The 14,127-nt window shown below is 37.3% G+C and overlaps 1 protein-coding gene across 3 annotated transcripts in view; it reads left to right on the forward strand.

Moving 5' to 3' along the window:
- The window catches only part of ATM (ATM serine/threonine kinase), a 146,245-nt gene that overhangs the window by 37,990 nt on the left and 94,128 nt on the right, over nt 1–14,127 (forward strand). For all 3 annotated transcript variants that reach the window (XM_077808924.1, XM_077808908.1, XM_077808917.1), the window contains exons 13-23: nt 77–302; nt 1,098–1,235; nt 2,212–2,337; nt 5,579–5,668; nt 7,365–7,536; nt 8,815–9,014; nt 9,579–9,661; nt 9,766–9,921; nt 10,459–10,534; nt 11,056–11,186; nt 11,780–11,900. In XM_077808924.1, coding sequence (XP_077665050.1) covers nt 77–302; nt 1,098–1,235; nt 2,212–2,337; nt 5,579–5,668; nt 7,365–7,536; nt 8,815–9,014; nt 9,579–9,661; nt 9,766–9,921; nt 10,459–10,534; nt 11,056–11,186; nt 11,780–11,900 — 1,519 coding nt within the window. The remainder of the gene's footprint in view (nt 1–76; nt 303–1,097; nt 1,236–2,211; nt 2,338–5,578; nt 5,669–7,364; nt 7,537–8,814; nt 9,015–9,578; nt 9,662–9,765; nt 9,922–10,458; nt 10,535–11,055; nt 11,187–11,779; nt 11,901–14,127) is intronic.

A 14,127-nucleotide genomic window follows, 5' to 3' on the forward strand; every position in this document is an offset into this window, starting at 1 on the left:
GTGTTTAAATAATGGTTTTAAAGGTACAGGTAGTAAAACAGGATGTCACAATAAGAGCAATGTGTTTTTCTTGAAGCGTGCAGCACACACAAGACAAAGGAGAAGTCAGTTTCTTGGAAATAGAAGAGCTGTATCTACAAACAACTTTTGATGAAATGGCTATTTTCACCAGCCTTGCAGTGAACATTGCAGATAAAAATCTGTCTGGTTCAGGACTTGCTGTCAACCAAAACCATAGAGAAACACTGGAGCACTGTCTGTTAGTGGTGTCAGAACAGCTTTTAAACAGCTACTCTTCTGAGGTGAGTTAGAAATGAACATTGAAGTCCACGTTCTGCTTATTTCTGTATTTTAAAGTCACAGTCACATGTGCTTTTCCTTGAATTTTAGCAGTTTTCCTGTTAAAATTGAATTGCAGGCAATTTTAAATATTTCCTATAAAATGAAGTAGACAAATGTTTGTTTCCCTATAATGCTCTTCAGGATACCCCAAACAACTGACATGGGAAATAGTTACATGATCTGCAAACTAAGAAGTATACATAAAATTACAATTTTGACCATTTTTCTCCTTCCATACAATTTCTGCCCTCCATAATTCGGAGTTTTGTTGAAGTACCTAATTAAACATCTCAGGTGAAGTCCTGGCCCAATTCAGTAAATGTTAGAGCTCTCATTGATAGCAGTAGAGCCAGGATTTCACCTTAGTGGTGACTATCAGCTTGTGCCTGGGAAGAAAAGGAATTGCAATTTTGAACGTTCCAGTTCCTTAGACAAGGCTACACTGTTGTTAGTATCTTACTGTTCTTGAACTGGCTTATTCCTGGGTTTGCCAATGATCTTGAGCAAGTCACATAAGTTCTGTGCCTACATCTGTTCATCTTTAAATTACAGATAAAAATACTTACCTATTTTACAGGAGTGTAATGAAGCTGTTTGTAAAGTTCTTTGTGATCCTTTGTTGAAAGGCTGTACAGTATAGAAGAGAAGTATTAATGTAATAAACGTTAAAGCATTAAAAGAACCATTAATAGCTATGTAAGCTGCTGAAGCACCATTTACTGTAAAATTTATGATGTATTTATATTATGCATTAGATTAATTCCAAGTCTACTACTGCAGAACACCTAGTCCGATGTGCCAGTCTCTTGACTGGTGTTCTTAGCTGCTATTGCTATGCTGGCACATTAACTGAAGAGGATGCATGTAAATCAGAATTGTTCCATAAAGCTAAGGTTAGTAATAATGTGTGTTTGATAACTGTAAAGAAAACAATATTCAATAACATTAAAATGATGAATAATTATTAAAAATGAGTATTTTCATATTTTCAAAACATAAAACAATTGTTTCTGCTGGTTTTTGCTTAACAAATCTGTCACAGTAGGTGACAGAATTCAATACGTATTTAATGTATGGGGACTAGATTAAATATTTTCTCACTATTACTAAAATAATTATATAGAATTTTCTTTTTTAAGCTGTAACAGAAACTAGGCATAACTAAAATTACATACACGCTACTAAAACTACAATTATTTTGCAATTGAAGATATTCTAGTTATTAAAATTTTGCCTACTTGCTTTTGGGAAAATATAAAAAATCAAAATGATCAGTGTCCAGATAGCTAAGGGGTTTGTTAATAAGCTAATGGCACCCTTCACCTCTAGGTCACTTGTGCAGATCTATCCATATTGGTAATGAATTAGTCACTGAGAGCACTTTGACTTTTTGAACTTATTTGGTAGTCCTGCTCTAATTCCCTAGTAGCCATGTATCTATAAAGCCACCATCACTACTAAAACTGTTTAACTTCTTTGTTGGGAATCTGAGCAGGTAGGTCAAAGACTGAACACACATGGAGATTGAATGATCTTTTCATGACTAGAGGTGGTGCCTTGCTTCAGAGTTGAAGCACAATATCAGGGCAATATGGACAAATGCCATGTTTTTCCTTAGTGATTAGAAAATTTGAATTTCTATCAGGCCTGTGTGGTCAGTTCAGCACCTCTAGAGAGCAATGAATGTTTAAAATGGAAAAAAAAAAGCAAACCTTCCACTCCAAAACTACTAACTCATGACCTAAATAGCGAAGCTTAAATGTGCAGCAGAACCACGTCTGTGTGTACGTGCGTGCATGCAGTCAAATAAGGGAAATATGTGACTGAGAGATTTTTACTACATTGTATTTGTATTTCTGTTTTTAATAGTCTCTCATGCATTATGTTGGAGAAAGCATTTCTCAGTCTAAAAGTAAACTAAATGAAGACTCTAGGATCATCTCATTGAGGACTTTGATAACCCTGTGTACCAACTGCTTATGTAATTGTACCAAGGTAGGATATTTAAAAAAATGTTTGTCCATTATTTCTATTCTGTAATATATAGCTAACTTAACTGTAACTTTTAAAAAGCAATAATAATGTATTTTGTAAGCTTCTGAGATGTTTATCTCTTTCATATTTACTGAATTATGTATTACATAGGGAAAAAACTATTCGAACATTAAAGTTGCACATTTATATCAGGAAATGCCAAAGTTAAGGCAATGATATGCAACTTCAACTCCTACCTCCTTATGAGCATGCATTACAGTAGTTTTCAGTTGCATGCTATTTCTCAAATACAGTACAATATAAAATACTTTTTTCTATAATCTTAAGTCCTTATCATTTTACACTTACATGAATTTCATTATCATCAATCAGTTTCTTTTTGACTGTTCTTTAATATAAGTTCTCTATTCACTAAGGTATGTACTTTTTACTGTGTTCTCTCTCCAACCAGCAGAATGTTCTTTCTTAGATACAATTAAGAGGATCAGACAGTTGACTATGAATTGTGAATTTAGGAGGCCTGTATATGCTAATATATATTCAGTATTGTTCCGATGCAAAACCATGCTCTGAAATTCCTAGCCTTTGTTTGTCAGAAGCTGGGAATGGGCGACAGGATGGATCACTTGATGATTACCTGTTCTGTTCATTCCCTCTGAAGCACCTGTCATTGGCCACTGTCAGAAGACAGGATACTGGGCTAGATGGTCTGACCCAGTATGGCCGTTCTTATGTTCTTATCATAGAATCATAGAATATCAGGGTTAGAAGGGCACTCAGGAGATCATCTATTCCAATCCCCTGCTCAAAGCAAGACCAATCCCCAATTTTTGCCCCAGATCCCTAAATGGTCCCCTCAAGGACTGAGCTCGCAACCCTGGGTTTAGCAGGCCAATGCTCAAACCACTGAGCTATCCCTCCCCCCTATACTTACTCTGTAGTAAGTGGAGTACTATATATATCTGATAGAGTATATTACAATCATCCCTGTCTGGCATATGCAGAGTAGTACATGTTACTGCAAGGGCCTACACCTATATCTGAACAAAAAAATTGTATGGTGTAATATTTGAGAAATAATGAACCAGATCCTCAGCTGGTGTAAACTGATGATGCTTCATTAAGTCAGCTACAAGCTCTGTTGAAGTCAGCATTGGGGAAAAAAATTCTGTTGTTGAAAATTGTATACAATTATGTAATTAAAGGCTGTATTGTAAAGTCATTGAAGTCAGCAAAGCTATGCTGATTTGATTCAGCTGAGGGTGTGGCCCAGTGTTTTATCATGAAATTAAATACCATATTGTAGAGCATGTACACAAGAGGGCAGAGCTCACAATGGATTTAGAACCTCAAGCGTGCAACCTTAACCCATAGCATTTCCTGCATTTTGAACGATTAATTATGCAATTTTAACATTCTCTTCACTTAGAGGGAGATTTTCAAAGGCACAAATAGACTCCCAACTTACATTTGGCCCTTTGAAAACTTCCCTCGTGATTTATGTGGAATTTCCTGGGCAAAACAGTAGGCAAAAAAGAGGGGATAAAACATAAAAAGGAGCTTTACTCTCTAGAAATTGAAAGATCTTTTAGGCAGCAATAAATAGACAATGGTGAGAATAAATTTAATAACTAAATCAGTATTTGGTGAGACAAGACTAGAGTCTATTAGAGGGAGTCCCTGTCTATCCACCTTAGTTGGTACTCAGTTTTGCACCTCACCCTGCTTCGGATATCCTGAGGTACATCAGAAATGAGGCTCCCTCCTGCACACCTTACAAAGTCTTCAGGAACCTTTATTTAGCCCTTTTGTTGCTTACGTGATCAGCAAAAGATGAGCTACAAATTCAGTGTGCACTTGACCCAGCCTTATTATAGGGAGTATAATGTCTGATCCAAAGCCCATTGAAGTCAATGAGAGTCTTTCTGTCAACTTCATTTTGATGAGGACTTTAGTATGTTCTTAACACATTTGTACATCCCAGCATCTTCTAATATATGCAGGAAGGAACCCCTCTTCTTCACCTTAGCAGCTGTGCCACAGTCTGCAGAACCAGGCTAGGCGATGGCAGTTTTAGCATAAACCCAGCCCCCACTGTATTTTCCTGTTTGCAATATTCTGTTTAATTGCACTTCTCAACTTGTCACTATGCAGATAAGTTAGCTATGCATGCATGTGAAGCAAACCTCTCCTTAGCTGTGCAGCTTTTGAACTCATCAGAAAAAAATCTCCTGCATGTGATCCATGAGTAATTTTCAGATGTTCACCTGTCAGATCAAAACCAGTGCAGGATATTTCAGTCCCCACAGTTTGGCTCTATGACTATTTAAAAAAATTACCAGAATTTTTATCGTTATAATTGAGAGAGATGTTTTTAAACTCCCTGTGCTCAGAAACAAGGGACCCGTTTTTTGAAAATAATCTCTGTGCGGAGACCAAGCACAGCACAGTTTTTGATCAAAAAAAGTTTCAGAAAGTTATGAGTGACTGAAATGGGGCTAGAATGCAGGCTGCTAGCCTTAGCTATAATATTTACTGCCACCGCTATCATTCAGTAAAAAAAGTTTAATGCAACATAAGGTGCACTGTGTTGCATTAGCGTAAAGGTTAAAGTTGTAGCCACTCCTTGCAACAGCTCCTGGAATAAATATTTGTGCCCAAAAAGACCCTTGAAAATAAAGATTTAATATTGAAATCCACCTCAGCTTTAACTATAGCATCACTAGGATGTGGCTGCCGCTTACAGATACATTACTAGAATGTTTTCTTTTTTTACACATCCTGGAGGCTACTACTCATTCTATGACTGTTCTTCAAGGTAATGCAATAAATAGGTATATGAGAGGATTTTAAAGAAATCGTGATTTTTTTTTAAATCTTTGATTAATATTCAATTTTTTTGTTTTCTCATTGGAGTTTTAAAAAAGTCATTTATCCAAAATGACACAGATGAGAGAGATTACAGTACCTCTCTCTGACACAAAAAACAGCCAAACTGATAACATTTTAGAAAAAAAACTTTTCTACTTGATTAGTAATATATTTGAACTTGCTTACAGACATGTTCCGTTTCGGATTTTTCAAGATAAATTGTAATGCATGACACACTCCTTTGAGATTGGAATCTGGACCTGTATTCTTAATATTATCTGTTTAATGTATTCACAGTGTGGATTCCTTTCTAAAAACAGAATATGTTATGTACTGTGATAACTGGTCTGTATACTTTACTTTCTGACAGAGCAGTCCAAGTAAGATCTTATCAGGCTTATTCCTGAGTTTGTTAACATCAAAGGCGATGAATGATTTTGTAGATATTTGCAAACATCTGGTAAGTATGTTTCTCTAGATGCTATGTTTCTTTGCATGAGGATTATTTATACAGTATAAATAACTCAGAGACAAACCAAATGTGATTTTATTACAGAAAACAAATTAGGCAATAAAAATATATCAGGCTTAAGGGCCTTTCTAACTAGTAGTGTTTGTTTGGACCATTCCTACACGTGTGAACAATGAAAAAACATTGATCAAAGTACTATACTAATCTTGTGTCCAAAATTTAGTTATATTGTTTAAGCCTTGTTTTGATACTATATGAATGAAAAGAGCACACTGATAAAGCTATAGAAATAATAAATTATAAGCCCCACTTTCATTAAGTGAATGAAAAATAGAAACACATTGTAAAGTTTACGTAAGTAGTTATGGCTTTTTGATCAGTTATTTTAACATCCACAAACAGCTTAATTTATGCTTAAGATTGTCAAAACACACATCTTACTACTCAGCCATACATCTTACAGCATCACCTGTTGCACTAGCTTGTACCTGTGCTTTTCGGTAATTGATTTGATAATAAATGCCAGAAATACTTGTCCATGTAACAGATCTGAATCAAGGTCAAATCTGGGAGCTGCAAGCACATAAGAATTTGCTTCCATTTCTTTTTCATTGTATTAAGCTCATCTGTTTTTTGTTAAATGTTTTTTTGCATTTGGAAAAGATGAAGGATTTTTATGCTGTTAAAGTAACTTTTTAAAGGTGCTTGAAAAATAAATATTCATGCTGAATTCTTCAAATATGTACACTTCTGTCCTACACTTAGTAGCAAGGGAACAGAATGTGGCATCACTAAGTTTAGTAAAAACCTGGAAACTGTATCCTCATCCACTTCCAATGCACCTTGAGCTGGGTGTCCCATCCAAATAAATAACATACTTAGTATTGTGCGTGAGGAGAAGCTGACAGTCTCACTACTGTTAGCTTGTCAGCCAGTTGGTTGAACAGTAATTATTTAGGGAGTCCTTGTGTCATGCTCTGGTTTCTTTCTAATCAGAAGTTTGCCAGTTTCTAAAGTAACGTTGGTGTTTAAGTGCTAACAATTCAGTCGACATTCTACGAAACCCCGAAAAGAAAGCAGTCTCTTTCCCAAAGAGCTCACCATCTAAAGAAAACAGTTCAAATCACACACAGTGCACTAGCTAACTAGAAGATGGGTTTATCGCAGAAGGCTGAAGTAAATATAATGCTTCATAGTTGATGACTTTAAGTTGGTAGGTTGCACAGAAGTGCAAACAGGGATTTCAGTGAGATTAACTACAATTATAATTATTATTTACTGTATGTAGTACAATACTGCTGAAGGGGCCCTGTCAAGAATCAGGACCCTACTGTGTGCTTGGAAATATACAAACAAGTAACAGGAAGACACCCTTTGGCTCAAATAACTAGATGTATGACATGATGGGATAGGTAGAGAAAACAGAGAAGTGGAAAAATGTGAGGACAGGTAACAGCAAAATGAACACATGTTGTATAGCAGAAAGTATTATTTTTTAAAAAAACTTATTGACCCACATGGTGTGCACACTACTAAAGTGAGTAAATTCATGATCTTAGCATCCCATGTCCTTTCTCACTCTGTTTGGTTCACAAGGAAATGATGGTCTGTTTCCATGTTCTGTTACCTATATGGCATCTTCAGCCACCGAAAATTTTTTACAAGAATGTGATGCTTTTGTTAGATGGTCTTTACTGGCAAACCAAGTGATGCTGGAGACGTAGACCTAATGGAAGACGATATTGAAGAGAGTGCAATGGAAGTAGATAACCATGTAGCCATGGACCGATTTGATGATCACTGTATCACTGACTTCGGTGATGCAAATGAGTCTGGGGAGATGCAAAACATAACTGGTAAGTGAAAGTATGCTTTCTGCCCAGAATTGTTTGCATAAGTGTAGGGCACATGCTTCTTTCAATCTTACACTGCCCACCTGTCTCACATCACAGTTAGGCAATACATTGGACCATTACAGTAGCTGGGATTGTAGTTGAGCCATTTGCTTCCCAGAACAATAACAGTGCTTAGCAATTCCGTATTGTTGTACAAACGTTAACTAAAGCCTTGGGAGGAAACTACTATTCTTAGTTTACAGTTGGTAAAACTGAAGCAGATAAAGTAAATAACTTGTTCAGGGTCACACAGTGAGTCTGTAGCAGAGCAGGGAGTAGAGCTCAGGTCTCCAGGTCTAATCACTAGTCCGTGCTTCCCTTCATACCCAGTACCAGGATATTTTCTTGTGTTTTCTAATTGTCTCTTTTCTTGCAGAGTAGGTCTATCACCTCTTTGGCAAGGTCAGCTTTCTCACATATCCAGACATGCAAAAGAGATGGCACTTTCCTTATCCATGACCCAGTTTTTTTTCCTACCAGGCTGGTTTGGCACCATCAGTGATATAGTGTTTTGTTTTGAAATCTGAGATCACCTTATGCCTTAGTCAGGACTATGATTTCTATTTTATTTTGGAGGGGAAAGATCATTTTGTTATGCTAATACTTCAAACTGTTCTTTGTCCGCTTATTCCACTGTGTTGAATGAGAACCTCTGGAATTAGTTCCTCCAGATCATTTGATAAATAATAGTAAACACTTGGAGTTGGTGACAGTGGCAGCAGTTCTGGACATTGCAGAAAATTGACTTGTATATGGAGCCATTCTCTCTAGGTCACAAATTTGGACCCAGTCAGTAGTATAGAGTCAGTTGTCATCACCTTAGGTTTGTTGGGTGGGCTTTGTAAAATGTGTGGAAATTTGTTTGTGGTCTCAACCAAATTCTGAGTGGCAAGTGTCCACAAAAAAACACATAACAAATGGTTCTGTTGATAGTCTGGTTGCCGGTTTTTGCACAGAGGCCTAGGGTATGTCTGGATATAGAGAGTGAAAAATACCCTTCTGTTTCTAGAGGTGGTCACTCTGGAACAGGGGCCTCACTTAGGATGGAGAAAGGTTGAGCTGCTGCTGTCCATACTGTACCTATTCTGTAGCTAAGAGACTTCAAGACTGCCAATCTTACATTTTTTTGAGAATATAATTTAACTTGATAAATGCACATAACTCTATCATATTTTTAATGTAACTTTTATTTTCCTAGAAGAAGCATTTTTTTGTACTTGACAAGAAATTTTTTTTCAGGTGCTATGAGTCCATTAGCTGAAGAACATTTGACAAAGCAGGATTTACTCCTCCTTGAAATTCTGAGATTTTTGTGTCTATGTGTAACTACAGCACAAATCCATACAGTCTGCTTCAGAGCTCCTGACATACGGCGGAAGCTGTTAACGCTAATTGATAAAAGTATATTTGATACTGCTAAATCACTGCATCTACAGGTGGTGAGTGTGATATTGAGAAACTTCTTGATTCAGCAGTTATCTCTCTGTACATAAACACTATCTCTGAAAGTCATACACACATTCTGTGGCCATTCTCTTGGACTCAGAAAAACTTATAGTGTCTGCTTCTGAAGATTTAAATTTTTTTTAAATAGCTTATAGGGTTTGTCAGAAACCAGACACTAGACTATTGGGCCATATGGTATCTTCCTTCAGTTTTCACCATTAGCAGGTGGCTTGGAGGTTGTGCAGTCTTATTCTCTGGGACAGAGTATAGGAACTCCTTTCCGACTACTAGAGCTGATATGTTTACGTGCCAAAATATAAGGTTTAATTGCCCATATTATTGTGCATCAAATAATTCATTTGAATGAAACAAATGTCAAATTATCTAACTGTAAAAATTGACATAAATATTTTCAATAATGCTTTGTCCTAAATATTGACATAAATATTTGACATAAAGCATTTAGCAGCCATTGAAAATGCTTATCCTTGTTATTTTGTTTTCGTGTGTGTATATAAAAATATGACTAATGTGTTCTATTTTTAATTATGCCTTAGTATTTAGTCCTTTTGAAGGAACTCCCAACTGAAGAAAATTTGTTGCCAGAAGACGATCTTCTCATGCTTCTCAAGCCTCTTTCGTAAGAAATAACATCAATTATATAGTAATAAAAATATTTTATTCAGCAACTATCTGGTTTTATTACTGTTTGGCTTGTAAAGCTATCTCTTCTTTCTTTCCCAGTGATGTGTGTTCCTTGTATCGTCGAGATCAAGAAGTTTGTCAAGCAATTCTAAATAATCTACTTCCCGTAGCAGTGGGGTTGGGCCAAGCCAACCCAAATGTGGAAGAAACAGGGGAAGTCCAAGGACAATTTTTAACTGTGGTGGGAGCATTTTGGTATGTTTTATTTATTTTATGCAGCAGTCTATTTCTTGGCTTGATGACTGATGACTTATACACTTCTCCCATGTGGATCTTTTCGGGTGTCTGTTCTATATTAAAATTAGATCACTGATCCTCATAGCCACTAAGTGATAGTTTAAAGGCACGTTGAAAGGTAAACTTAGATCCAAACATCAATATGATGGGGCAGTGATTTCCAGATCCTGAGTTGTTTTTTAAATTCCTTAGTCCATTGCCAAGATAATTAAATAAAATTAACTGAGAGAAAAAAGAGAGAATTCTCCCTGCTGGCTTTACAGCAATAATTAACAAACACTCTTCCAAGTAGTGTTTATTATATTGATACACAAAGAAGAAAATAAATAGTCCTTTAAAACTCGGGGGAAAAGATGCTTGCTAATCAGGTCAGAAGTGTTACTTAAAAGCATCTAAGAATGAATTACAGAGAGCAGAGAGTAATCTCTGAAGACTTTTTTCCTGACATTATCTTGTAATAGTATTTTTCGCATATTTAAATGGCTTCTGTTTCAGGCACTTGACAAAGGAAGGGAGATGTACAGCTCCAGTAAGAGTGGCCCTACTGAACTGCATGAAAGCCCTACTTGAGGTGAACCATATTTTCCTATGTGATGTTAGTGTAGTACGGTGATACTCAGATCTTAGTGGTTCAGGAGCCAAATTAGCAATCGGCATTTCCCAAAGAGCCACAATAGTGTGAATTCATTGTTTCATTTTCTATAAGTACTATTCATATTTAAACAGTATGACGGTGAAATATTTAGTTTATATTAATTATATATATATATATATGTTATTCTCACAGCAAATAAGTTAATAACTTAGTGCAAGTTGATACCTTAATTGGTTAATGACATAGTAAAAGCATCCAGATTGGTTGATAACTTTAATGTCATGTGCTGCAAGGAGCCACAGGTAACATATTAAAGAGCCACTTTTGGCTCTTGAGCCTGGGGCTGAGTATTACTGGTGGAGTAAATGTAATACTCAATGTTTGCTTGAAAGTACTGTCGAAAGAGCTATTGCATACATCAGTATAACAAGTATGTCCAGTGTTCATTTCTGTATAAATTCCATACATATTTAACAACAAATGTTAATTTTCTTCAGGCTGATCCTCATTCAAATTGGGCTGTGCTTAATGTAAATGATAAAGATCTGCCTGTGAGTGATGCTTTCCCACATTTCCTCGCAGATAGCTACCATCAAGTTTGCATGCTTGCTGCAAAGTCAATAACCAGGTGATAACCTAGACCTTTTTGTAGTTTGTTTAGGTAATCAAATCAGTGTATTTAAGGATAATAGACAGTTTTTCTCTTTTGCGTGCTATGTAGCTCTTGTGTAAAACCCATTGTGTGTAGACCCTTCATGTAAATATACTTCATGGAAAAAATAGACTAAGTACTGTAGATAATGTGATGCCTTGTGCTAGACAAGCAATGATTTTGTCCTTTGCCTAAATAAGAGAGCTTCTGAGGAACTCTTCACAAATATTAATGAATTTATCCTTGCAGTGCTCCATGAGGTAAAGACAACAGTGACAAAGGATGAGAGTTTGGGTCCTTTGCTCCCTGGTTGGCAGGGATTGGAGAGGACTTGGACACTTTCAGATGATTCCTCTCCCTTCCACCCAGCAAATGCTCATACTTCCATCTGAACATTTTTGGATGGAGGAAGGGTTGACTCAACACAAGGCCTTTGAAAAATGCAGATTCCAGACACTGCCTTCTGTCCCTCAAAACAAAGAAACCGTAATATATACCTTGTAAAATATACACCAGTTCTGAAGATTAATTGTTAGGTTAAATAATTGTTGTCCTCATTTTACTTTAAGTTTGTTCCAAGATGTGAAACAGAGAGATTCTTCTGGATTGCCAAAAGCTCTTCCTTTGAAGATCCAACAAAAGGCCTTTGAGAATGTATACTTCAGAGTTCAAGAAGGAATGAGAGATCTGGTAATAAGATCTAATCATTAAGCATGTGTAAATGTTCAGGGCCATATGCTTCATTTTCTAAGAACTTTGTCATTGCTAGAAGACTGTCATTTTTCATGACTAGTGAACCAAGGGGCAACATTTTTCACTAGACACCTCCCTTGTCACTGTCCTGTCCGTGCTACAGATGGTTAAACCCTTTTAATGCTGCCATTTTCCAGACTGCTAGCCCTCTGAATCCTTACTAATCATAATAATCATGATTATTACAGTAGTCTAAGGATCAACCAAAAATGGCGTTTCATTGTGCTAGGCACTGTACAGACACATCATAGTAGACAGTCTCACCTCAAAGAGTTTCCAGTCTAAATATTTAAGTGCCTATATTTATGTGCCTATGTCCGTAGCATTTGATTACTAAATTTGGTGCACTTTAGATCTTCCTTTTATCTATCACTCACTGATTTAATATTTTATTATTAATAAGAAACATTATATAAGCATGTAGACAGTTTTCTGTCTCTGTTTCCCTGGTGCACAGCCACTATTATGTGAAACATCATCTGGGATAAAAGGAGGTTTTCCAGGCATCGCTGTCAACCATTATCTGCCTCTACAAGCTTTTCTAAAGACGTTACCAGTGAATAGTTCCTGAGAAATGAGATAGTGGCCTTAGTATAGTTACTACTAGACAGGTGCTCCCTTCAAAAAGCACTACCACAATTGACATAAATTGGCACCCATGTGGGCTGTTTCAGAGGTTACCATTTTGAATAAACAGTGAACTTGAAATACTCTATCATCTCCAGAGGTAGTTTCTTGAAGTCAGGGTTTAAGTTCATGGTATATGTGATGTAGGGAAGCCTGCATTGCAGCTTTAAGCACTGTCATAGGTATATATAAAAATAATAAAAAGCTTTGACAGTGGATGCAGGAGTGAGAATGCATGATTGTTTTTTGAGTGCTGGTCCCTGTGTGTATTCCACATGTAGGTACTCCTGCATATCATGCATCTTAATTTGGAGATTTCTAGCAAGTAGTGTCCATTGGTCTCCAAATGAGCAGTTGTTACCGTGTTCTGAACTGAAGGCTTAAAGGGCAGTGTGGACTAATACCTCTCCAGTTCTTTCTTATTACCACATGGCCTGAGTTGGAATCTTCTGTCCACAGATTTCTTTTTGCTGCTTTCTCTTAATGAGACTGTAAATATATTGTGAATAGGTTTAGTATTTTAGTGTAATATTTTAATCTTAGCATAGTTAGTATAGCTTAGTTTTCTTGTCTCGGGGTGTCTTTCCCCATGCACAAAGACTGTGCCCAGAGTCCTTGAGTTAAAGAACTGTGTATCCTGCCCCCACTCCTTCTCCATGAGTAACAAGCACCAACGCTGCCTCTACTGCCTGGAAAAGGCACATACCTCTGCCAAGTGCAGCATTTGCTGCTCATTTCCCCCACCTGCAAAGTTCCTGGGCTCCAGCTGAGAAAACATCTGATGGAGACGGCTAGAGACCTCAGTCTAATCCAGGCCAGGGGGACCCCTTTTTACATCAGCCTCAACCAATTACTAGTACCCCTCTGAGCACTAACTCAGGAGTGGAAGTCAGAGCTGCTAAGCCCAAGGAGTTGTCATCCAGGGCTTCTCATGAGAGTAAGGAGCACTCACAAGCATAAGGACAGATCTACTTCCAGATCTGCTTCCAGGGGAAGGGATCCCTCCCCAACTGTGTCCAAGTTGGGTGAGTCCCCGTTAAGGAATTAGGCTTACTTAAACCCTCTGGCCATGGGAGCAAGGCATGAAGGAAAAAGAATCCTCCAGTACCAACGCCTGTTCTGGCTCCTAAGCCTGAGGATCGGCACCCACCGAGACCATCTAAGAGTTCACATATAGACTCTTCAATGGTACAGTACCATCTCATCCCTGTAAAACCTGCCATCCATGATGACTATAGATGTGCCAGATCCATTGATCCTGACTACTGTAATGCCCCAGACTCCAGGACAGACTGAAACTTACACCTCACCTGTGGATATCTTTATCCTTCCTTATCCTCAGTCTCATTATCTTTTGGGTCTTACCTTTCTGAAAGACATTGTCACTCCAGAGGAGAAAACTACTTCAAGGAGACAGGAACATTCACCTTGTCACCCCTTAAGATGGAGCTTTCATCTACCAGTACTGACAGCTCTGCTGGTGGAATGGGAGCTGGCCTTCTCTTCAGAGGAGTTTGAGGTTCCAGGCGATCCTTCA

The sequence above is a fragment of the Eretmochelys imbricata genome, chromosome 1 (genome assembly GCF_965152235.1).
Source record: "Eretmochelys imbricata isolate rEreImb1 chromosome 1, rEreImb1.hap1, whole genome shotgun sequence".
In the NCBI taxonomy this organism is placed as follows: domain Eukaryota; kingdom Metazoa; phylum Chordata; order Testudines; family Cheloniidae; genus Eretmochelys; species Eretmochelys imbricata.